At 31.6% G+C, this 26989-nt stretch overlaps 1 protein-coding gene across 1 annotated transcript in view; it reads right to left on the reverse strand.

The window, feature by feature from the left end:
- Positions 1 to 1739: 1739 nt before the first annotated feature.
- LOC145328171 (furin-like protease kpc-1) overlaps positions 1740 to 26989 on the reverse strand; it is a 74170-nt gene continuing 48920 nt past the window's right edge. The window contains exons 13-29 of the mRNA XM_080171761.1: positions 24225 to 24285; positions 23032 to 23094; positions 22304 to 22350; positions 22034 to 22114; positions 21659 to 21724; positions 20075 to 20183; positions 16968 to 17019; positions 15388 to 15449; positions 14947 to 15004; positions 14510 to 14571; positions 13888 to 13952; positions 7448 to 7573; positions 6686 to 6752; positions 5950 to 6080; positions 4058 to 4137; positions 3186 to 3293; positions 1740 to 2484 (exon numbers count right to left, since the gene is read on the reverse strand). Of these exons, the coding sequence (XP_080027887.1) occupies positions 2344 to 2484; positions 3186 to 3293; positions 4058 to 4137; positions 5950 to 6080; positions 6686 to 6752; positions 7448 to 7573; positions 13888 to 13952; positions 14510 to 14571; positions 14947 to 15004; positions 15388 to 15449; positions 16968 to 17019; positions 20075 to 20183; positions 21659 to 21724; positions 22034 to 22114; positions 22304 to 22350; positions 23032 to 23094; positions 24225 to 24285 (1379 nt within the window). The 3' untranslated portion in view covers positions 1740 to 2343. The remainder of the gene's footprint in view (positions 2485 to 3185; positions 3294 to 4057; positions 4138 to 5949; positions 6081 to 6685; positions 6753 to 7447; positions 7574 to 13887; positions 13953 to 14509; positions 14572 to 14946; positions 15005 to 15387; positions 15450 to 16967; positions 17020 to 20074; positions 20184 to 21658; positions 21725 to 22033; positions 22115 to 22303; positions 22351 to 23031; positions 23095 to 24224; positions 24286 to 26989) is intronic.

The following is a 26989-nucleotide window of genomic DNA, read 5'->3' on the forward strand; positions in this document are numbered from 1 at the left end:
TCCGCTTCCGTCAGTCTTACGGTTATGTTTTGAAGGTTCTGCTGGAAAAAATTGATTTACTCGGATTTTTTAAAAGCGTAGCTTTTCTATAATTAAGGTCGGTCCGTATGTCCGTACGTCTATCCATCACAGACATTTAGCTCTTTTCGTTAATTTAAACATGTTAGAATGGTCCTATCGATTTTAAATTTTGTATGGTGATTCCTGTAGTAGTTAGGTACGATTTAGAAAACATAGCAACTCTATAATTACTACCAGAATGTCTGTACGTCCATTTTAAACATGTTGAATTTTTTCACTTTTTTAACAACAAATTTTTATGTGTTCTAATTATCAGATTGATCTGATTTTTGGTATACTGATGCCTGGGACAACAAAGTACAATATTATAAGCGAAGTAACTCTATAATCAAGTTCTAAAAATGTGAGTATGTCAATAAAGATTATCCTGTTTCAAGAAGTTTTTCAACAAATATACTTACAATTTTGCTTCTACTCTTTTACATTTATATTCTGATTATTCAGTTCTGACACAATACAAGTGTTAATGTTCGTTTGTCCTACTGTTTCAGAGCTTCGCTTTTATGGATGTTGTTACTCTATGTATTGTCACTTTGCCTGTCAGTGCTCTGGGGGACATAAAATTTTTAAAGAGTTGTGCTTTCTTCATTTGCTACGGATTATAGACAATTTTTTAGTGAATTTTTTTTGTTGACCAATAAACTTCCACTCTATAAATCATATTGTCCGTAGGTCTATTGATAAACATTTTCTCATCTGTTATTTAAGATAAATTCCAGAAATTTGTTTTAAAGATTCGCCAGAATATCGAGCATGTCCGTATGTCTGTCAGTTCTGCATACACACTATTTCCTTTCATTTGCCTGACTCTTGTTATTTTTACATTCAAGAGCTTCGCTTGTTGTTTTTTTTGTCCTCATTATTCTAGTAAAATTTCAAATCATGACAAACCATAAAGTACAAATGCACATGAAAAAATAACAACTTACATTATTATATATTACAAAGCTTTGGAAATCATTTTTATAAATTTGTAAAGTTTTAAATAGAATGCATCGTTTGTTAAAAACTTTGTCCGTTAATGGTATTTTTATACATTCTGGTGCATAGTACACTCATACAGAGAGGAAGAGGGGACAACTGGATGTTTATTACAGTAGTTCCCAAAGTTTTAAATAAAACGAAGCCCAATCTGCACCACTTTTGATTCCTGTGACGTCAAAAAAAATGAGGGATACTCCATCTCTTTTTTAGGGATTTTCTTTCCCACTTCTCATCTTCCTCATTTTTATGACGTCACAGGAATCAAAAGTGGTACAAAAGTGGTGCAGATTGGGCTTCGTCTTAAAATAACGTTTTCTTATCCGTTGGCGTAACAACTTTGGGGACTTTAGTGGATTTTGATTGGTTGTCTCATTAAGTTGAGTATTCGAACGTTCCAACAACTATTTTACAGATGGGTAACTTTGTGTATCATCATTGGGGATGTACATCAATTTATCGGCCATTGTCTTACCCATTTAGATCCTTGACAATCATACATACTAAAATATTTATAATGTTTTTGTATGATATTTAAGATTTAAATAACTAAATAGTATACCAATCAGGTTATCTCTTTTGGAGTATTGCATCCCATGACAAGCGATGATACTCTGGTAATCCCTTCTTTAGTGGCTAAGGCGCAGCCATTCATTATTACAAAGAGAAACACATAATACAACAAATATGATATATTTTCATCAAATTATCAATAATAATATTAATATTTTATTTTAATAATTATAGCATGAATCTTAAGTACTTTTTATGGCACGTTTTAATATTAGATTTTAGACCTAATTTGTTTTACTATTACCTAGCTAAACCTACATAAATTAAATTTATCTTAAACATAGTAAATTAAATCCTTTTAAAATGAAAGTTTAGTCTAATATAATGCTGGGTTTCTGCAGGTTGAAAGCTCCCCCCCCCCCGGCCCCCCCCTTGGGGGTTGTTACTCCTAATACAAAACAGTTTTTTAACAATTTTTCTACAACTTAAATTTGAAAAAAAATAATTTAGCGAAGAAACCTAAAATATGTAATAAGTTTATACATAAAATAAGAAATTTTAAAATAATAGGTACACCTTTCTTATAATTCATAAATTACATATGTATAAGTACTAGAATATTTTTTTTCACTTTAATTTTATGTCTAAATTTTGTCACTATTGTCTATTTTACCAAATTTATTGTTTTCTATTTTATAATTTGTCATAATTTCTACAATCACTCCTCTAGAAAGGAAGATCTGGTGTCAGGCTTAAATTCTTTTTTCGTCATCTTTTGCCGTTAAAGAACGGAATAAATTGACAGTAGAATGGTCGTTTGGGGGAGAACATCTTTTTTGATTTTCTCATGTAGCACTGTAGGTTGTAGTCGCCCATCTTGTCTCGGCTGAAAGCTACTCCAATACATAACTAGGAGAGGTAATAAGCATTTATTTTTTTGTATCTTCAAACATTAAAATTTCATCCAAAAACTAGGTCACAGGAATAGTTAATTGGATTTATTATTACTTAGATCTCACACCATATTATCATATGATCTAATAAAGCTTGCTAAAATAACAATACCTACATCCACGCCTTTTAACCATACACTCCCCTCATATTGGATGAATGAACTGGCCAATAAGTGGCAATGTTAAAAACCTAAATTTACAACTTTTTTCCCTTATCCATATAAGAAAAAATAAAACCGACCATCTACTTCAAAAAGCTATTTTTTTTAACTTAGGGTATTTTTCCTATCCTATCCATTGATTGCTTGGTTCAAAATAACTGTTTCCAAAATTTTCAACCAATAATTTTAGGGGCAATTTCATTTAACGTTTAAAGTTTATAAGGGATAAGACAATGGCCGATACATTAATGTACATCCCCAATGATGTAGCACAATATTAAATAACCATTTATGTAGAGAACAATTAGTAGTTGAAACATTTGGACACTTAACTTTATGAACCAACCAATCAAATTTTAATTTAAGTCCCTAAAGTTGTGAAGACAACTAATAAGAAACGTTATTATTAATCTTTGTGGACTAGTGTAATAAATAGCACAATGTCCCTCCCTCCCTGGAAGTTAAAGAAACATTAATAATAAAATGTTTATTATGCCTGTGAAATGCAACGGCAGAAAATGCCGGCAACTTTGCGGTGCTCGAACTTGCGACACTCATCCTTGGTCGTGGTACACTCCAGTGTTGTTGAGATACACCCACGCTTCTAGAGACAATACTTTTATTAGTTTTAGATTTCACTCTTTCTTTTTGTTAGAAAAGTCGTCTTATTTTTCCTAAATAACTTTAAAAATCAAGAGATCCCTATAAAAAGATAATAAAATGACTATATGTCTGTGTGGGTATAGAATCTCGCTAACTGCAGAACCGATATGGTTCTCCTTTAAAGCTTCTCATAGGTCCAAGAAAATATTACAACTATTTCTGATACCTCCACCCTCCCTATATGAAATGACCTCTCACTAATAATTTACTTTTATTTTTTAAATTAAAATTAAAAGTTGAGTGACAAATAAACTCTCCCCCTCTCCCTCCCTCAAGCCCCCCTAGAGGTCTCTAGGGGGGGGGGGGGGGTAGTAATATAGATGTAGTAAAATGCTTTACTATATTCAAACTAATACTTTTATACAATGCAGTGCAACATTTTATTAAAAAAAGGATCTTATTGCACATTAATTTGCTGCAAGCATAAATTGAGATTTGTAAGTAATAATATATTTTAGAATAGTTATTTTCCACGAATATTGAAATAAAAAATCATAAAATTAATAACAGTTTAGTTATTAGTCCTGGCCTTTGGTCTATCAGGCACATCACAACAGGATTAAATTTTATAATTTGAATATCCGCGGAAAGCTGTCTAAAATACGATGCCTAAGATTTTTCAATATGACTGAGAACTAGTTCTAATCCTTCTAATATTAATCGGTTTCGAAGCCATACTAGTAAAAAAATTAAAGTATTTTTTTCCTGAGCTGGTGTTGTATTTTCTAAGGAGGTGGTTGGTGTTGTGGGTGCGGTTGTACTTGAGGCTTCCACTGTTGTTGATTCTGAAATAATAAAATAAATTTTTTAAAGACTGTTAGACATGGTTCTAGGCATATAAAATGTTTCTATAGATTTTATTTAGCACTTTTACTGAAAGTGCCTAAAAAATACCCCTTCCCTTATTCATAATTTACTTGAAAGGTGAGGGACGTGTTTTTACCTATGCCTAACCTTTGCGGGGGCCCTAACATATAATATGTCTGTACTATACCTACAATATCCTAAACCTGCAAGGCTCATAAGTACACAATATGACAATTGTCATCCTTGTTTACTTTTACTAAAAAATTTTTCCTTGTTCATTTAAAATTAAAATGCTTAAAGAGATCTGTATACAGAGTAAAACAAAGAGATTAGTTATTTCTCGTATCGTATTATAAACGGCTTTCCGCGGATATAGAATGTACAATTATAAGATTAAAACTAGTTTTTTAGCCCCGAGGTGCCGGAGGCACCGGCTAAAAAAACTGGTTTTAATCTTATGATTGTACATTTCTATATTCGTAGAAAATTGGATATAATACGATGCTAGACATAGTTTTTTTCGTATGGATGAGAACCGGTTCCTATCCACCGGATTCGAATGAATACGAGAAAAAACTTTAAAATTGTATGACGTGGGCTGTCAGGTATATGCCATCCCAAGAAAAACTATTTTGTTAAACCTTCATTATTCTATAATCATTAAACCCTTAATTCACAAATATTAACGGAAAGTGGCAAAAAGTTTATGGCAAAAAAGTTTTTTTTCCTTTACGTAACCTATCCCTCTTTGAACACGAGACAAATATATATTAAGTACAGCTTAAATAAAGGTGTTCTATATACCAAAAAAAAGCAGTTCTATGTATGAACTAGCAGCTACAATCTATGGACTCTTTATTCGAAGGAGCAGAGAGGCTGAAAAATAGCCTAAAAGATTTAAATCTTAAATAGAATGGCCTAAAACCATCACAAGACCTATGTGAAGCTTACTTAAAACATAGAACCAAACCAGTTGAATTGTTTTTGAGATCTTAAGCTTGACACCGTTGAATAACCGTTATATCGGTAATATGTAAGTTATGTCTACTTCTTATAGTCGAAAAAGCAATTTGACAAATGAAGATATTATGTCAATCATGATCACTTGATTATTTAATACGGCTATATTTAGATGTCTATATGATTTTTTAAAATGCATTGTAATTATCAATTTGATAATGTTCGTTTGTCCGACTTTATACAATTCTACAAGTTTCGCTATTTCCTGACAAATTACATTTGGTGTGTCTGTATAAAAGTCCTGTTTTAATATTTTACAAGCATTTAAATATTAAGAACATGAAAGGAAGAGATTTTGAAAATATTGTCAAAAGATTTAAAGTGGATTTATATTATCTATATATAGAAATATTTATAAATCCTTAAGTAAAACATAATATATAACTGCAATCTTTTGTGTATGTGTGTAGAGAAGGATCTCGCTGACTGCTGAACCGATAAGGTTCTCCTTTACAATGAAGTTTTCAAGGTCCAGGTTTAAAACTATTTTGTGGAAGGATACCACTTCCTCTCAAAAGAAATTTCCCTTACAAACAGAAGTTCTATTCACCCTAGAGGGGTATTATCAAAAGGAAGTGGGTGAGTTCCTTAGTAGGACACCTGCCATACTTATGTATGAGTTAGGCATACTTAAAAGTAAAGTTTTGTACTAAAAGTTATAGGGTTCTGACATTTGATGTTCAATTATCCATCTAACATCAAGAAAATTTATAGGGGTAAGGCACACAGTTTAATAGATAGATAGAATATATAAATAGATAGATAGTTACCTAGAGGAGCTTCCCTGACAACATTTTCCTTCCAATCTACCGGCTCTATCTGCTCTTCATCATACCAAGCATGGTCGTCAGAATTATCAGAGTTAGGGTCACTTTGTGTCCCGTACAGCTTTAATGACCATCTGAAAAAGTTAGTTTCAAAGTAAATTTGTAACTTAGTAACCTAAAGTAGATTGATATCTAAAAAGCATTATTTATCAGTTACAACGTTACATTTATATTACAGTTGTCTTAAATTTCACCCACTTACCCTTGACAGAAAATAATTATCAATATATAATTTTCTTCATTTACATAAAATATAAGGCTTTTCTGAATAAGTACAATTAATTCGAAGTAGCAGAGATCTCTAGATTCAGACAAAAACATTCTACTACTTTATATCAAAGGATAATAAATTATTGATTAATTTCTGTAAATGGTAAGTGGGATAAATAAAACAATAATTTTGTTCACCAAAAAAAAACCACTCTGTATATAAGAAAAAAATTCACCTATCCACTCGTTAAAGAGTTATTTACAAGAAAGGTAGCTATCTTTATGAGAAAGATAAATTAGATAAGGAGAAGGTTTTATTTAAAACAATTTTCAGGGATGATTTAGATAGGTCCTGGAAATATTTTTTTATTTTTTTTTTATAATTAATGATCCCTCTTTAGTCTAAGTGTGTAGCTAAGTACATACATAAATTGAGTTAAAGAAATGATTTAAAATAAAGAATTTATACCTGAAAAATTTAGCTTCTGAAACCCACGACGAATAGGCATCATTATGAATCTCAAGAGTCCATTTTCCTTAATTAAACATTTAATTAGATATAGCAACTTGTTTGTTTGTATGTTTGTTCCCCATTGAGAAACAATCTATCTATCTCTATCATTTAGTAATATGAGGTTAAGGAAAGAAATATTATTTATATCCAACTTGACCCCCAGTCATAATGGAAATTAAAAAAAATTCTTCTGAAAAAGACATACTGTAACTGTTACCAACAAAGAACATAATTCAGTAATTACAATATTAGGAATTAAGAAAATATTTTCAACTTTTAAAATCAAATACAAGGGCACAACTAGTTTAATGAAACTAATCAAAATTCAATAGTTTTTACACCAACGAATAAAAACTTTGGGTACGCATGTATTTTACAGTCCAATGTAATCTCCCTTCCTTAAATCTTCTTTCTTTGAAATATCATTCATAAGAACCTCTTGATAAAGGTTCTACAAATATAAGTTATTTATCACATCGTATTATAGATAGCTTAACGTGGGTATTAAAATGAAAAAAATCAAGATTAAAACCAGTTTTGTTAGCACTGAGTGACAGAAGGCCCTGACTAACAAAACTGGTATCAATTTATGATTTTTTAATATTCGTGGAAAATTGCCTGTAATACAATGCTATACATAATTTTTATCGTAGCGCTGAAACGACTCAAATCCAGCGGATATTAATCGGATTCGACGCCATACTGGAAAATACTTACCAATAGGCGACTCTCCCCAGCAGTGCGTGGTCATGAAGGGCCAGTTTGTGAAGCCAGAGTTGGAGAAATCTGAGGGACGATTATGCAGGAGTGTGGATCTAGTTCCGCTGGGGGACATCAAATATATCCTGCAGGTGACTTACCATTTACCATCTTTAAACAATCGATATATCATTACTTGGATGTTGCACCAGATTTTCATGTACTCTATATTGTGATACTCGCAACTGGCTGGAGTGTATTCATAGGTAGTGAAGCACAAAAAACAAACAGGATGGACAAACAGACAAAGTTAGTTATAGAGAAAGAATAAGAATGTTGGAATATTTTTTTATTTGATGATCTATGCCTTCAAATTTTATTGGCAGCTATTATTTTTTTTTTTTTTTTGGGGGGGGGGGGTGACTTCTTGGATAATCAAGATATTCCTCTTCTCAAACCTACAGTTGATCTTTGTATGCTATACTTTACAGTAAGGTGGACCTTATCAGTCAAGAATCGATATTTTAAGTAACAGACACACAGACATTCTGTCACTTTTGTATAAGGATAATCGTAAAAAAAGTAAATAATATTAAATATGAATCTTCATAAAGCTTTTAAAAACGGATTTGCTATATATGAAAGGAAGAGCATACAGTATAAAATACGCATTTTCCCCCAATATATATTTCAAGCATTAAGAAACCTTGAGTGAAAGTATTAAAGCCAAAACGAACATAACATATCCTCTAGATAAATTTCAATATTTATCCAGCATGGCATACTTATTTTCCTTCAGATTATGTACATATATGTCTAAAAAGTAAGGACTTCCAAGCATTTTATTTAGTGGGGATAAAAAATTAAAATTTTGGGGGTGCTCACAGCACCTCCAAGCTCATTTTTTTGGGGGATGGGTAATCTTAATTCCATAGAGGCAAGGACGTCCAATATTTTTTGTTGGGGGGAGGGGGGGAATTAACCTCTTTATCCACCCCCCCCCCTCCATGAAAGTTCCTGAATTTACAATTTTTAGACAAATTGTTTTAATTTGTTGTTAAAGCGCTACTTATGTAATAGTTTTGTACATTTATTTAAATGAAATGTATAAATGCTGAGAAAAATGTTTTCCGACTACAAAATATGGTTTCCATCTCGCGAACGATGCACAACTTTTTGGTATTCTTACAATAACGTAATAGTTATTTCTCGCATCGTATTATAAACAGCTTTCCGCGGATATAGAATTTACAATTATAAGATTAAAACCAGTTTTTTTAGCCCCGAGGTGCCGAGGGCACGGGTTAAAAAAACTGGTTTTAATCTTATGATTGTACTTTTTTATATTCGTAGAGAGCTGGATATAATAGGATGCTAGACATAGTTTTTTCGTATGGATGAGAACCGGTTCCTATCCACCGGATTCGAATGAATACGAGAAATAATAATAGTAATAGGAGGATTGTTTTTTTTTTACAACGATGTAAAGCCGGAGCTAGAGCTAAAGCTGTCTGCTTTTCGCTAAAGCCAGAGAGGACCGTTAAAAACGCGGCGGCATCATATCGCTTGTTTTTGTTTGGTAATTTTCTATGTGTGTCTACTCTATACTAGATGTAAATCCGGCACAATGTTTCTATGATCTGATCTGCCTTTATATAATCAGTCTGTCGGTGAATTCGTCTGTCTATAGATATATTTATTTGCTTGTCTAGAAGTTTCTCCACTTCTCTGTCTGCAATTCTGCAATACTTTCTTTGATTTTTTTATCTGTCTATCTGTTCCCTAGTATGTCTGTCTATTAGTGAAAATGTCTGTCCTGTAAGTTTTCTGTCTTTAAATATGTCTGTCTTTCTGTCTATCTGTGTGTCTTTCTAAGAGTACCTTTATATTTTTCTATCTATACATGTACAAAACCATCATCAGTATTCATTCCAACAACTATTATTTTTTTTTACTATTTTGCTATTTTCTGTAGATTTGCATGTTTATAGAAACATTTCACTTTTTAACATCTTCCTCTATATCTCTCTTTTCTTATTTACCCTCTCCCTCTTTCTCTTTTATATTGTATCCCCTTCTTTTAAAAGTGTAACCGTTTGTACTTATCAACCCCTTTTTTCTTACCCTTTCATTTTTGCTTTGGCCTAAAATAAATGTTGTTACATTTCTGACCATATTTGCTACAGATTATTACAGTACATAAAGAATATTACTGAAATTATTTTTCCAGTATTGTTTTGAATCAGTTTAAAATCAACTAGCGGCTATGCCCCTAGAGGCCTCTAGTGGTATTTAAATTTTTTTATTTTAAATATCTAATTTGAGAAATAATTTGTCTATGGTCAATCAGCTGTTAAATTAATGTCTCCTCGCAGCGCCACAACGCTAGCGACACTATGCGGCGGGAATATTTTAATTTTTTTCGATTTTATTGTGATTTCTCTTAGGAGGGTGGTGTTACCCTCCCCGAAAATAGTTATAAACCTTCCAAGGACCTATGATAATCTACTCTGTTAAGGAGAACCCGATCGTTTCAGCGGTTAGTGAGATCCTTCGGTATAGACACACAGACAAACATCCTGTTACTTTAGTATAAGGATTGGATTAAAATCAGTAAAAGTCATACTAAAAAATCGTGTGTTCAATTATATACAATTCTTAAATAATAATAATTTATAAATTAATCCCTGTTTTATTGGTTCAGTCCTCCAGCCTATGGGACCAATAAGAGCAATAGATCCCATAATTATTCATTTTACTATTTGTGGAAAACTTTCAATAATATGATTGGATAATTAACTGTCCCATCTTATTAAATTTATTTATTATGGTTAGTTTAATAATATTATAAATGAAAGAGAAAAGTAAAGTATTATACTACTATACATGATTTTCCATCAATTTTAAATCACAGAAAAGAAAGAAAAATTCAAAGCAAGCAAGTAATATTTATAAAAGCATACAAATCTGTTGTATATTTTAATTTCTCAAAATGTTATCCCTGTAATAAAATTCTGAAGGTTTTCCTAAATTATTTTGCTAGATCAAAATGTATGTCTTTGCTAAAATGTATAAATACATCCAAGATGCATAAAATGTCATTGAAATAGGAAATTACCCTACCCTAGATTTCATAGGGATAAAAGTATTTACACAGGGATATAGGTATAAAGATACTACTGTAGTCTAGATTTCATAGGGATAAAAGTATTTACACAGGGATATAGGTATAAAGATACTACTATAGTCTAGATTTCATAGGGATAAAAGTATTTACACAGGGATATAGGTATAAAGATACTACTATAGTCTAGATTTCATAGAGAAAGTATTTAAACAGAGATATAGGTTTAAAGATACTACTATAGTCTAGATTTCATAGAGAAAGTATTTAAACAGGGATATAGGTATAAAGATACTACTATAGTCTAGATTTCATAGGGATAAAAGTATTTACACAGGGATATAGGTATAAAGATACTACTAGTCTAGATTTCATAGGGATAAAAGTATTTACACAGGGATATAGGTATAAAGATACTACTATAGTCTAGATTTCATAGGGATAAAAGTATTTACACAGGGATATAGATACTACTATAGTCTAGATTTCATAGGGATAAAAGTATTAACACAGGGATATAGATACTACTATAGTCTAGATTTCATAGAGATAAAAGTATCTACACAGGGATATAGGTATAAAGATACTACTATAGTCTAGATTTCATAGGGATAAAAGTATTTACACAGAGATATAGGTATAAAGATACTACTATAGTCTAGATTTCATAAGGATAAAAGTATTTACACAGGGATATAGGTATAAAGATATTACTATAGTCTAGATTTCATAGGGATAAAAGTATTTACACAGGGATATAGGTATAAAGATACTACAATAGTCTAGATTTCATAAGAATAAAAGTATTTACACAGGGACATAGGTATAAAGATACTACTATAGTCTAGATTTCATAAGGATAAAAGTATTTACACAGGGATATAGGTATAAAGATACTATTATAGTCTAGATTTCATAAGAATAAAAGTATTTACACAGGGACATAGGTATAAAGATACTACTATAGTCTAGATTTCATAAGGATAAAAGTATTTACACAGGGATATAGGTATAAAGATATTACTATAGTCTAGATTTCATAGGAATAAATATATACACATAGAGATATAGGTAGAAAGATACTATAGTCTAGATTTCATAGGGATAAACGTATTAACACAGGGATATAGATGTAAAGATACTACTATAGTCTAGATTTCAGAGTGATAAAAGTATTTACACAGGGATATAGGTATAAAGATACTACTATAGTCTAGATTTCATAGAGATAAAAGTATTTACACAGGGATATACATAGGTATAAAGATACTACTATAGTCTAGATTTCATAGGATAAAAGTATTTACACAGGGATGTAGGTATTATTATGTTATTACTGTAAACTTTTTTGATACATTAACCTATCTCTTATTCCTGATAAAAGTTGACAAGGTTATGGCCTTTGCGACCATTTTTTCTTATTTTCTCTGCACAAACGGACAGATGGATGGATAAGGAAAACATAAATAGATTAAAGGGACATTCTTTAACATTGTTAATGTTCAATAAAAAAGGGACAGTCATATTTCTTGACCACCGTAACCCCTCCATAACTAAAATTTTTTGGGGGCAAATACCCCCCCGCCTAAACAATTTTGGCGGGGTAAATACCTCCCCAAAATCAATAATCCCTAACAAAAAAAATTTTTGGCGCGCTTCGCGAGCATTTATACTACTAGATATTCAATAGTCTTTCATAATTAGGTAGGTGCCTTTTTACATTATTGAATTATGGACGCCTCTGGGTCCTGATACGGGAAACCGCTATTATTGTTTTTCTATATAACAGTTATAATATTATATAGTTTCAATTATGATAATTTATAAGTAAAAGCAATCTCTTGCAATTTTATATATTCATTATTTTTCATAATTTTGTATTATCTTTTTATTGGGTGCAATGTACCAAGGCGGCCTTGCTTATTCCTTAATAATATTTTTGTTTCTTTTTAACTAATAGATATATTACGTAATGATAGATAAATTACTGCAGACCAAACTTTGAAAATAACATGAAATACTGGAGATATATTTACTGGTAGCTAATTGTGAAATCAAAAAAAATTATAATCAATTAAATTAAAAACTGATTTTTGACTTTTGAAATAGAATATACTAAACAATCTTTGATTATCAAATGCGTTTTTTTATGAAAATTAGGTTTTCTAACTAATAAGCTATGAACTTTTTAGAATAAAAAATATAAAATAAAACAAAAGAAACTATAGCTCATCTGAATTTTTAAATAATGCGAAATTATGAATATAAAATTGTGTTTTCTATCTTTTTTATTCTATGTTTTAAGTTTAGCAAGTAAAAGTTTTTAGACAAAGTGTACATAAACTTTTACAAGTAATTATAGTAGAGTAACTTTATTAGATTGTCCTATATATTACAGATCTTTAAGTTCAACCAATCCATTTTTCTTGGTATGCTGTAAATATATCAACAAAAGACTGTTAAAACACATCCCCAATGATGATACACTCAATTATCCCTTTAGTAGATTAAAATTAGTGGTTGAAGCTTTTGAAGACTCATTTTAATGAACCAACCAATCAAAATTCACTAAAGTCAATCTCTAAAGTTGTTTAGAAAACGAATAAGAAAACGTTATCATAAAACTTTGGGGACACTTTAATTAACATCTTTTGTCCCTTATTTCTCTGATTATGTATACTTTTATTCAATAACCTACAGTTTAATACAATTATGCGAAACTAAATCAACCTTTCTTAAATTATCTTTCAAAATTAAGTTGTCTAAAGTAAAATAGTTTACATAAAACTTTGTAAAGTAATTGCTACTTTAATAATTAAAAGTTGTGGAGTGTTTCAACTATTTTCCTTTGTACTAGTTTTATGATCCCCAGTTGGATTCTTAAAATAAGAGCATTTTAGCATCTGAACGTTTTTGGAATATTTTCTTCATAAATAAAAAAAGTGTCATAAAATCAAGGAAGGGTTATTATCTAAAAATATTATAGACGCTTTGAAAATCATCAGAATCAGTTTCTCTATTTTCTACTCCCAATAAGAATTTTATGCAATATCACTTTAAGTCCCTTGTCGAGCAGCGCATGGAATCTCCCCATAACTCATTTTAAAATAAATTATAAAGTATGAGGGGGGTAGGGGAGTCAGTTATCTATTTGTTTGATTAGGTCAGATTACTTTATATTGAGTATTGGGTAGCCTCGCACTATTATACCCCCACAAAGGTTTAATTTTTAATTATTTGAAAAAAATTGGTGAGGGCAGGGGGTAGAGGGTCTATAGGTTTTTTTTTAAAGGGAAAGCACCAGATTTTATTAGTTTATGAAGATGGTAAATTTTCCTGAGATCCCCGCGTTTTCTACCAGCTGTAACATGGATTGGACTCACTACATGTTCTAAAAACCTGAAATATTTTTTAAATTTTTTTTTAATATTTAAAGATTAAATAAAAAATGATTTAAGGATTCAGAGATTATACAAAAGTCGATCAATTAATATTCCAAGATAAATCAAAACAGCATTTCCCTATATAATCCCTAATCAAGACATTTTTTTTCTCTCCTGTTTTAAGCAGTTATAAAATTAATATTTCCTCTTAATTTCTAAAAATATTGTTTTGGTTTTTGAGCTATATTGAGTCATATTATATTCAGTGGCGTGCACATCAATTCACACGAAATGAAAAACTTAATCCTGGAATAGATATTCATCTGACTATAAACAGCTTTACGCGAATATAAAAATGTACCATTATTAGATTGAAACCAGTTTTTTAGCCCCGAGATGCCGAAGGCACGGGCTGAAAAAACTGGTTTTAATCTTATGATTGTACAGTTTTATATTCGTAGAAAACTGGAAATAATACGATGCTATACATAATTTTTTAGTATAGCTGAGTATACAGGTTCTAATCTACCGGATATTAATCGGTTTCGAAGTGATACTGGAAAAACTTTTTACCTCACTCCTGGACAGGATAAGACATCCAGCTCTATGGTGATAAAGGACATTGGCTGAATAACCTGAATAATACATCAAAACAAAGTTAATAAAGTTTCTTAAAAATACTTTCCTAACAAAATAATATTGGTTATAAGTATGTATATAAAGTTTATACCAATTTAATAAAAGGAATGGGTGGAGGATGGAGGTTGTTTTTTTGGCAGATATTGATTTAGGTTAGGTTACATTGGGTTTGAACAACGCAGGTATAGACCAAACATGTACAGGACCCCGCAGGCATTAAAAGACCACTTCCCTTATTTTCTAAGTTATTTTACGGGGTGGGTTTTTGTGTGAGGGAAAGCACTAATAAACATAAAAAATAATAAGTTTATGCTATTTTTTAAAAAACATACATAGATTTTTTTTATAATGTAAGGAATAAAAATGTTTACCTTATAATAATAAGGTGAGACAACTTCACAGCTTTGTTGCATTGGCATTTCTTTCCACCTGAAATATGTTTTATGTGATGGAGTTGTTGTATTCATTTCAAACTTTAATACATCCAATATATATTTAATAGAATTTCATGTAAGTTGGCTTGTAATTATTAAAGTATTATCTCTTTTCCATGTAAAAACTATAATGTTCTGTTGCCATACTCAATAAGGCCAGGTTGATGTAAAAATTAAGTAGCTTGCGGGTCAGCTTGAATACTCAATACATTCAGCTGTGCGCGAAGCTTACTAGTCTGACAATTGGCCAAAGAATCTTTACAATTGATCTCTGTGTGTATCTGAATCAGGCCTACTCTACACAAACATCAACATAGTGTTCTGTTTATGGCTGCACTTCTAAATATGTTGACATTCTTATTAAAAAACTATTTTTACCTTTTAGCTTGAGTAACCATGGCTTCGGCGTCCATTAATCCATACCCGTAATTATGGGACACCTGCAAAAACAAAGTTTTTGGGTCCCATATAATTAGTATTTCCTTAGCCTTGTAAAGATAAAACTAACTATTTATGACTTTGGGAACCCTAACTCCTAGATCAGCTTTTAGATTTTATATGATTCAGCTCAATATTTTTTTTGAATTATTGCCCATTTATAATTAGCTTCTTCAAATCCTTATGAAAAAAATACAGAATATCTGTGTGTCTGTCTACGCCTTAAGATCTCGCTAACCGCTGAACTGAAATAGTTTTTATAGTGTAGCTTCTTATATGTCCCAAGAAGATTTATAAAAATTTTGGGGGAGGGTCCTTAACCTCTACTTTGACCCATACAAATGAAGAGAGGAAACTATACACCTTCTATTGTAAGATATTATTGGCAAAAAATCGAAGGGGGAATAAATTTTCTTTCGGTGCTTTACAACATCCCTCTCTTGTCCACTGCACACACCTCTAGCTAATAACTTAGGAGTTTAATATAAAAAGTTTGTTGGCAAATATGTTGACTTGTTGTACAGTTCATACCATACAAGATGTTGTCATACTGTGTTAAACTTTGGTGCTGTTATTATATCAACATAACATAAAAGAGGGTATTTTTTTGGAAAACTTCTGAAAAATTGGGTTTGTAGTCAAATGCACTTATCAAGTAAAACTGTTCTTAATTATGGACCATTTCACATATATGCATTTGCTTATAATTAATAAGAGCATTTGACTAAAAGCCAACACCTAACTTTATCGAAAATCCCCACTTTATTAATACATAAGCTCTTATATCATGTCATTATATGCCAGTTAAGACTAATTTATGCCATATTTTGTCAATTGAAACTTGTGTCAACATAATGATTCTAGGTTTAGCTTGGTTGGATACAATATTAATATTAATAAAGTTATTTAATAAACTTGTTAACTTGCAGATTTTATTTTGCCAAATAATTATAGTAACTTAATACAAGATTATCAATTTAATCTAGCAGCCTCGCCTTAAAGGGAGGACCTTTATTTATTTTCAATTTTAAAAAGTAAAAAAAAATTATTGGGGTGGGTAATTTTTTAAAGGGGGCGATTTCTCTTCCGAGGGTTGAGATATCCTCCCCAGAAATAGTTTTAAAAAACCTTCCTTTATAGCAGGCCCATATCTGTTCATCGGTTAGGGAGATCCTACGCTACAGACAAAATTATCTTACTACCTTATATTAGTAAGTAGTGACAAGGTTTTAAATCAATAAAACATTTAGACGGACATAGTACTTTATTTACAAAGAATAAAGTTTATTGGCGGGCATCTTTAATTATGCCACTATTGAAAAGTGGAAAATCATCGGAACTCCACCCACATAGGAAGGCACCCACGAACCTAGCAAGGGACCTAAATACAGCAGACTAACTAACTAACATACCCTTACTTAACCTAACCTACTTAGTCTCATAGTTATTTTATTAAACGGTTGAAATAATCTTATATTCAGACGTATTTTATAGAAAGATTAAAGGAAAGATAAAGTTACCTTTCTACCAACTCCATTTTCTTTCCAGTCCAAGGCTTGTAAGTTTCCAGGCCTTAAAAAAAGCATAACAATTGATTTCTCGAAGGAGTTATTAATACTTTAAATTCTACTGTTTAAATCATTTTGTATCAATTTAACATTTTTATTAGTATCATATTGATTATAAAGTGCCGAAGCGATTATTTTTTTTCAAACGGCATTTTATTAAAAACTTTGATAAATTTGTGGTTTTGTAATTACACTATACTGTAGATGTAATTTTACGAAGGTTTGTACAAGTTTGTCACAAGTGTATTTCTCAACTATTTGACACTCCTCTCCCTCAAAGTACCTAACGAGCACAGAGACCTCCCCCACCCTCATTTTTAAAAATTAATTTAGATTAAAGGAGGGGGGTGATTTTTTTCAATTTTTTTGCCTAACCCCTGCTGGGGTTGTGGCAAACAGGGATATATTTTTGATTAATTATTTTTATGGTGAAAAATATTTAAATTTTTGGGAGGACATTATTATTTCATCTTTCAACTACTTATCTCGCTTTTTAAGAATATACATGAAGTAAAGTCCTATCTATGTATGTGTGTGTGTGAGTGAGTGTGTGTGTGTGTTTGTGTGTGTTGTATTTGCGTGTGTATAAATGTGTGAGTGACCTACATTTGTTTCCCCGAGTTTTACACCTAAAGTTTATAATTAATGAAATTTCATAACAACTGCATATGTCCTGAACCAACTTTATGACATTTAAGTCAAGGAAAAAGGTATTGGAAATTGCCAGATTAATTCATATTTCAGTACAACTTCGAAACTCATTCTCAGTCATACTGAAAAATCATGTATAGCATCGTAATACAGACAATTTTCCACGAATATTAAAATGAAAATTAATGACAGTTTTGTTAATTATCATTTTAATATCCGCGGAAAACCATCTATAATACGATGCGATAAATATCTATTCCCTATAATAACTTTAAAAAAAACTTTCTTCTAAACATAAAATTAGACCATGCTTTATTTTTTCATTTATTTTAAATAGCTATGGAAAAATGGTCCCTTTCTCTTGTATTTAAACCAAGGAGGTAGGGAGGGGTGGTCTATATGAAGCTTCACTGCAAAGGAGACATATCGGTTCAGCGGTTAGCGAGGTTCTTAGCTACAGATAGACAGACAGATATAAACACACAAACATCCTGTTATTAGTAGCGGAGCTACTCTATAGTTCGAAATGTCCGTCTGTCCGTCCGTCCGTCTGTTAGAGACAAAGTGGGGGAAACGTGATTTTCTCGGCTCCTATTAAAGATAGACAGCGGAAATTTTAGTAAAGATTCTTATGACATATGCGCATCTAATCTATACATTGTTTAGTCCATCTGTTTGATAATTGGGGTGCTAGATAAGATTCCTAGATTTTTATGTTTTCGTAATTTTCTAAATTGTTTTTCAAGACAGACGACTGAAATTTTCAGGGATTAAGTAAATTCGCATCCTACATATTTTTTTTACTAAGTTTCATTAAAATTTGTATATTGATTGGGGTGCTAGATCGATTCCTAGTTTTTCAATTTTCATGATTTTTTCGACTCCTGTTCAAGATAAACAGCTGGAATTTTTAGGGATTAAGTAAGTCAACATTCTACATATTTTCACCAAGTTTATTAAAGACTTGCTATTGGTTGGGGTGCTAGATCGATTCCTAGATTAGCTTAATGCTTCAAAAGACATTATATATTTTTAAAAGGTTTCGTGATTTATTCCATTTATTTATTCCATTCTCAAAAGATTATTTTTTCCAGATGTCTATCAATAAATTTTGAACTTGTTTTGAAATAATGATTGGAAAACAGATAGACAAGAGATATCTCTATATCAATATTTTTCCTTGAAAATTAAATGATAGACTATAATCCCTTGTTTTGCAACTGTAGACAGGGACAGTTATTTCCACGGATATTAAAATTAAATAAGATTAAAACCAGTTTTATTAGCTCCATGGGGCCGAAGGCTTACAAATCTGGTATTAATTTTAATATTTCTTTAATATTCGTGACAAATTGTCTGTAATACGATGCTATACATGGTTTTTTGAGTATGGCTTAGAACCTGTTCTAATCCAGCGGATATTAATCGGTTTTGAAGCCATACTGTCTGGTCTTTATGGTTTAAAACAATTGGATCATAGAAAGAAAACGAAGTTGCGGGTTTCGTCGTATTTTTTACAGTAGCTTTTGATAGGTTATCTTTGGTTAGGTTAGGTTCGGTAAATGTTAATGATTACCCCGCAGGGGTCATAAATAGGAGAAAAGCTACTGTGAAAATACGAAAAACCCGATACTTCGTTTTCTTTCCTTGATCCCATGTTTTAATGCATTGAGATGTTTGAATACCTGTCCTAAAACCTGCTTGCAACAGGAAAAAATAAAGAAAAAATATCTGAACCAGGCATTAAATAAATGAGGTGTGGATTAGGAAATCTATCTATTTAGTCTGTAGAATACAAAAGAAGTATACATTGTAAAATTTTAGTTATTTATTCCTTCAAGTAAACATTAGATTAATTTATGATTTGTCAGCCTTAGAACTGCATGATAATTTCTCCACATTAAAGTTTAAATTATTAACTAGCGGCTATAACCCTAAAGGTTTTTAGGGACACTTGAGCGTGGTGCTCAACCACCTCCTCTCCCACTTATAATTTATGTTTGTAAGGGAAAATATAAAAAAAACATTTTTAAGGGGGCGTGGTCATATAATTGTTGGGACGATTTATCTTGGGAGGATGGTAGTACCCTCCCTCAATATAGATATAAACCTTCCCAGGACCTATGAGAAGGTACTTGGTTTAGGAGGACCATATGGGTTCATCGGTCACACAGAGATACTTTACTTTCATATAAGGATTTCATTTTCTAGATGATGTAGTAAACTTGGAATTTGCCTTTACTGAGTTTTGTTTGCTGTTCTTACCTGGAAGTTCCATAAAATACGTCCTAATTGGCAATCCAGGTAAAACTACTCTTAACATAAAATTGCCCCTCTTGAACAAACCTTCTAGATTTTATAAACAAAAAAATTGCATTATTTTGTTGTTGTTTCATAGCTGTTCTTACCTGGAAGTTCTGACCAGAATGTGTTGCACGTCCCTCCAGGTGAGCTTCGGGTTCGCCTCCAGGGCCAGGGCGATAATTGCGGCTGCCATAGGAGCACTTGCACTCGTCCCTAGCAAACATGAAAATATTTAAAGATGAAATTCACTGAAGTTCATACAGGATCCAAGACATAGACGTCCAAGGGGGGGGGGTAATGGGGCGATTACCCCCCCCCCCCCATTTAAAATTTACCCCTACCCTGGGGGTGCCGTAGGCACCTCCAACCATTTAGGAGGGGGTATTTACCCCCCAAAACAATTTTTTGGGGGGGAAATACCCCCCCCCAAAATAAAAAAATCTCTAATAAAAAAAAATTTGGCGCGGTTCGCGCGCATTTTTAATCCTATATATTTAATAAAATTTAAATTTCCCCCCCCCCAAAAACGAATTACCCCCCCCCCCTTCAAAAATTTTTACCCCCCCCCCCAAAAAAATAAAAAGCTTGGACGCCCCTGATCCAAGATGTACTTAAGTTGAAGGGACCTCCCCACTTTCCACTTTAGTCGTACGTTTCACCAAAATAGTTATAAAAAATTTGATTTTAATCCATTAACTAATAAAAATTTTATCTCCTAGCTATTTCAATACAAATAAATTTACAATCAATAGTACCCCATAAAATCTAATAATAGGTAAAATGGAATTTTTGTCTTTCTTGATTATTTAACTACGTATCTACCTATTAAAATGTAAATCATATGTTATATGTAAATTAAAACTCTGGGTACTTTAATGAAATTTTTATGATAAAAATACAATCAGCCGTTCTATGAATCGGATTCAATTTTTTTAAAAACACTTATAAATATAACAACCAATACAACACAGCACTTATGAATATCCTTTTTTGCCTGTCTGCTAAATGCATGATAATGTTGAATTGATGTGTACCAACAAAATCGATATATTTTTACTTGGATGTTGCACCAAATTTTCATGTACTAAAATAATTAAAGGATACTCGCAGCTGACTAAAGTAACAGTACCCCCATCCACTTCCCTTCTACTATATGAACGAACTGATCAATAAATAAGGTTTATATTAGCAACCAAAATTGACGACATATCTACGTATTATATATCCATTACCAACAATCAATGCCAAATTGTTTTCTATTATGAAAATAAACATTTATATAATTTAGTTTACTTTATACACATTATTTTTGAAAGCGAAGCTTTTCTATAATCAGGGTCGGCTTTTATGTCTGTCTGTTACGAAAAGCTTTTATCATTAATTTAGACATTTTAGAATTGTCCAATTCTAATTTTGGATTATGATTCCTTTAACAACTCTATAATTCTTATCAGAAAGTACGTGCTGAATTTTTCTGACAGTTTTGTATGATATTGATATATTTACAGTATCAATCTGATTTTTAAAATTCTATTAGACTTGTAAACAAATATTTTGACACTAGTAAGTGTTCGTTTGTCATACCGTCATATTTTAGACTGCGTTTCTAGATATGTCATCCTTGTTCAATATCATTTGGGGGATTTTTTTGTATCGCACCTACTTTACAATTATGTATGAATGTTTACCTGTATGTTTGGTAGTACATGAATGGTGTAGGTCTGTTGTAACTATCTGCTTCTCAGAAGCAGTTCCTAAATAAAATAATGATAGTATCTATCAATCCGTGTGTCTGTTAATCTAAATCTCAAAAGTAAGTACATTTATTGTAACTGAAGATTGCTATAATGCATGAAACATGATGTTTTACAAATAATTTATTCATTTTGTTATTCATTCTACGTGGACTATATATCTGTACATATATCTATCTATACCTGAACTATAAGCAGTGGCAAGGGTTCAGAATACCAAGGGAATATAATCTATCTTTCTATCTATCTATCTCTGTGTGTATCTATCTATCTAACTATATATCTATCGTTATATCTATCCTTCTATACCTGAACTATAAGTAGTGGCAAGGGTAGCAGAGCAAGGTTCAGAGTACCAAGGTATTGCCCCACTTTCTGAAGTACTGCTTACTGAAAAATAATGTAATAATGTATGTGTTAAAACAAAATCTTACGTTATTTATTAATTATTATTTATCAATCTATTTTACTTCGAAAAGGTGTCATCCCATCACATTTACATTAACAATTGATGAGGTGCTTAATTAATTAATTTATCTATTAATATATATATCTATGCATCTGATTATCTATCCGTACCTGTAATAGTAAAAATAGAGGTGGCATAACCATCACAGTTACAATTGTCCTATTTTATTAAAACAATAATTTCTCATTCGTATCATTATTAAAATCAAAGATTTTCTACATTAAGGGCAGATACGTATGTGCCGGATAGCTCTTAGAGGTAATTTGGGCTTGTTAAAATTGACCTATTGATTTCAAACTTTGTTTGGTGATTCCTGCCACAAGTAGCTTCGATTTAGAAAGCGTAGCAGTTCTTTGATCGTTGCCAAAGAGTCCGTACGTCCATTTAAAACATGCTTATTTGAACTTTTTTGATTACAAGGCACTATAAGAGCTAATTCTATAAAATCATTAGGAATGGGCTAAGGTGTTAAGAGTTCAATTTTCCACTCGAATTTCCAGTCACAGTACAATCACGCAACTTCTCCCTGGTTGTTGAAGAAAGTATACATGTTATTGAGTAAGTTTTAATACTCAATAGTCACATAAATGGTAACAGTACTACCCTCAACCCAAGCTCATCAGCGCAGAGCGTCATTTATTACGGTGACCTAATTTTGGGCATATTCTACGAGGGTGATGTAATAATGAGGAGTTCTCATAAGATAGCGGGTAGAGTAAAATGCTTTAACTTTGAACTGGCACCAGCGGCTGTACAAAAGTGTCTCCACATGACGACTTGGGTACAAACTCTTAGAAACTAATCAATTAATAAGATTTTAAGAATGAGATATTTATTTTCCTTGTATCTACCACCGTTCCCACTAGCCCACACAAATATAGAACCTTTCCCATCACGTCCTCTGAAAAAAAGTATAAAAATAAAATTTATATTTTTCATGCAAGATACTCTTCAATTTAAAATTAATTTTAGCCAATTTTACGTCGATTCAGGTTGTTAATATAGTTCTCAGATATTGGTCAATACGTTCCTCCGTCATACGGGTATGGGATGGGGTCAAGTAATACGGGGGGAGTTGGGGGGTATCGTTATATTAGACAGCTGTGGAAAACATTTTATCAGTGTATACAAGAACATTATCCACGTATTATATTTCTATTAGTCTAATATCAACGCTTCATGTTTTAAAAAATTTCCAAACTTATAAATGTTATTTTTCTGTATATTTAGTAACTAATCAAAAGGAAACCATATAATTTTAGATTTAATTAGAACTTAGAAACGAATAAGAAGGATCTTTTGATATTTCAGAAGAATAAAAAAATCAAAAAAATTTTAAAGAAAAAAACTCAACAGGTAACTTTCATATGGCTTTAAAAGAAGCCAAATAATATTGGTCTACTATATGATTTCATAAAAAGAAAAAAAGCACATCTTAGCCAAAAAATACACATCTAACATTTTAAGGGAAGCCATTTAAAAGAAAAGAAAAGAAGTCCAGGATTCAGGAGTTTTTAAATTTGGGTTAAAACTCAGGGATCTCAAGGGATAAGGCAATGGTTAATAAATTGATCAATCCACAATGATACAAAATTACTTCTTTTGTAGATTATAACTAGGGGTTGAAGAAACGTTTTGACACTCATTAACATACCAATTAAAATTTAATAAAAGTCTCCAAAGTCGGTAAGCTAAAGAATTCAAAAACATTTTTACTTCTTTTGTAGCTTTTGTAGATTATAACTAGTGGTTGAAACGTTTTGACACTAACATACCAATCAAAATTTAATAAAAGTCTCCAAAGTCGGTAAGCCAAAGAACAAGAAAACATTTTTATAGAAATTTGGGGACTAGTATAATAAACAACCAAATGTCCCCTCCTTTCATGGCTAAAACTAGAAAAAGTATGTTGAAATAAATTAATCGGGAGTCACTCAAAAGAATCCCGGGCGTAAGATAATGCGGAGTGAATGGCTAACGGACGGACATATCCTAATTATAGAGTAGCTATATTACTAAGAAAAATAATACCTGTAAATGCCTTGTTGGAAAGCCCTACTCGCCAATTTACCAGGCCCATCTACTGTCTTACCTACAAAAATAAACAAAACTATTAATAACAATAAAAAATAAAAAAAGTAACAGGGTGTCTATGTTTGTATTGCTAAGAATTTCTAGAAGTTTATAGGGGCGCAGCCAATATTCTATTATGAAGAACAATAATGTTCAGTAACAAAATTAAAGGAGGTAGTATTTTGAGATTGTTAATATCAGATCAGTTATGATTTCTAGCATATACTAAGGAGTTTGTCAATAAATCACTGATTAGGTATTTAATTGTAAACAAGGATGACTTGGTCAATAGTCTTGTCATAATAAATTAATTTGGACGTAGTTACATTTGCTATTTATTAGTAGATGTGCTACACTAAAAGCAAAAGTATCAATTATTGTACAAAAGCATAAAGACCAGGGAAAAGGTAATGTGATTCTGACTAACAATTCTAATTCTAATTCCCTTTTTTCTCCCCTTCCTACCCACTTCCCTTTCAGTTACGCCAAAAAAAAGTTTTGCTCCAGTTTACTCGAATTTCAAATGGAATTAATTGGCTGAATAGCAACCCTGATAAATACAAAAAACTATTCAACATCTAGAAAATATTGAGAAAACTGTACAAAACCAAATTTTGTACAGTACACTGCATGCACTGCCTGTAACAAATTTAAACAATTTAATAAATTTATCAAAATTGATTTTAATAAAAATGGCTCCTATGACTTTCAATCAATTTAAAATGCATTTTCCTAAAATATAGCTCAGTGAAATTTGTTCTAACATTTCTTAACATCATCACGGATAAGGAGAATGAACCGTGAGATCGCATCGTATTATATACAATAAAGTTTTCCGCGGATAGAAACATACAAACCTTCAGACAATATTATTTTCAATATAATATTTAGTAAAAAAAGTATCATGATGGTTGTGTGTATGTGTGTGTTTAGTTAAGGATCTTACTAACTGATGAGCCGGTTTGGTTCTTCTTTTCAGTGTAGAGTATGTCCATTGAATGTTTTATAACCCTTGGGAGAGGGTACCACCACCCTCCCAAGAGAAATTGACCCTAGAAAAAAATCGCTCTCTTACCTCCAAATATTATTTAAAAATTTTTTTTTTTTTTTTTTTTTTAAGGGGTGCCGTGGCTGAGTGGTAACACACTGAGCTACGGTGGTGAGAATTCGAGTTCAATTCTCCGTGTGTTGACTCGAATTTCTCATTCGCAATAATAATCACGCAACTTCCCCTGGTTGTGTTAGAAGGGGATTATTGAGTAAGTTTGGATACCCAATAGTCAAGTACATAACATCAGTACTACCCTTATCTCAAGCTTCTCTGCAGAGAGCGTCATTCATTACGGTGACTTAATTTGGGACACCTGCCATACTCGGCGAGGGTGAGGTAATAATGAGTAGCTCTCATGAGACAGCGGGTCAAGTCATAATGTGCTTGAACGTGGAGCTTGATAGCCCTAGTGGCTAAGCAAAAGTGTCTCAGCCTACTCCATGACTACTTAGGCCCAAACCCTAAGAAACTATGGCTAATCAATCAATCAATCAATCAATTTAAAAATTTTAAGTGGAGAGTAGACTTCCCCCATCAACACCTTCCTCAAGTGAAAAATTTCTTTTCAAGTTCAAAATGTTAAGGAACTATTTTATTTTATTTGCATATATTTTTCAATCATAACCACTTAAAAAAAAGATGAAGAAAGTCCCTCAAAAAATCAGCATGTTACGTCATAAAAACGAGGGATTGTCAATCTCTTTTTTAGGGGTTTTCTTTCCCACTCCTCCTCTCCTCCCTTCATTTTTATGACGTCATAGAGGGACTTTTTCGTCTTCCTTTAAAACGTTTTTACCTTCAAAAACTAATAGCTTGTACTATTTTAATATTATAAAGAAGCAAAAATTAATTTTTTATGGTTCATTTTGTAATTTATAAAACAAAATATTTAAATTCTGATAAAATGATATTAATTTTCCATAATTTTCTAACAACGCTTACAGCTTTATTCTGAGATAGCTTTGAATAAGAATGTAAATCTCCCATTACAAACTTTAGATGTAACGGAGGGATCGGCAGCCGCAAAATATTAGGGCAGCTTGCTGCGGCTATTAATTTTTTAACATTCTTGTAACATCTGGTGAAATAAAGCGGCTATGGTTTTTATTTAGCCGAGATAAGCTGCAAATTTTGTATTGTCGACAAAAGTGCCACGGCAGAACAATTTTTCAGATTAGGCAGCTGTTTTAAACGAACTGGTAGCAAAGGTTGCTTCAATATTAGATTGCAGTTGCGACAACGCGGCTATGTGCATATAATGCGGCTACCTAGCTTTTAAATAAAGTTAGATTGAAGATATGAGTTGATGTTAGCTTGAGAATCTTACACAATATTAAACTCAGATAACATACACATGCTGCAGATAGGCACCACAATTTTAACTACATATTATTTAAATATTTTTACTATATTATTAAAGGCTTTTACAAAGTCAAAAGTGTACAAATTATAATTTAATTCTTAAATGTGTACTAGCGGCTAAGCCCCTAAAAGCCTCTAAGGGCAATTAATGAGGGAGATACACTTATCCAAAATAGTTTAAAACCTTCAGTGGACCTAAAATAAGCTTCACTGTAAAGAAAAACCATATCAGTTCAGTGGTTAGCGAGATTCTTCGCTACAGACAAAAAAATCTTACTACTTTATATAATAGGATAGTCATAATTATTTT

The sequence above is a fragment of the Acartia tonsa genome, chromosome 9, assembly GCF_053477335.1.
Source record: "Acartia tonsa isolate MP-2025a chromosome 9, ASM5347733v1, whole genome shotgun sequence".
NCBI lineage: Eukaryota > Metazoa > Arthropoda > Copepoda > Calanoida > Acartiidae > Acartia > Acartia tonsa.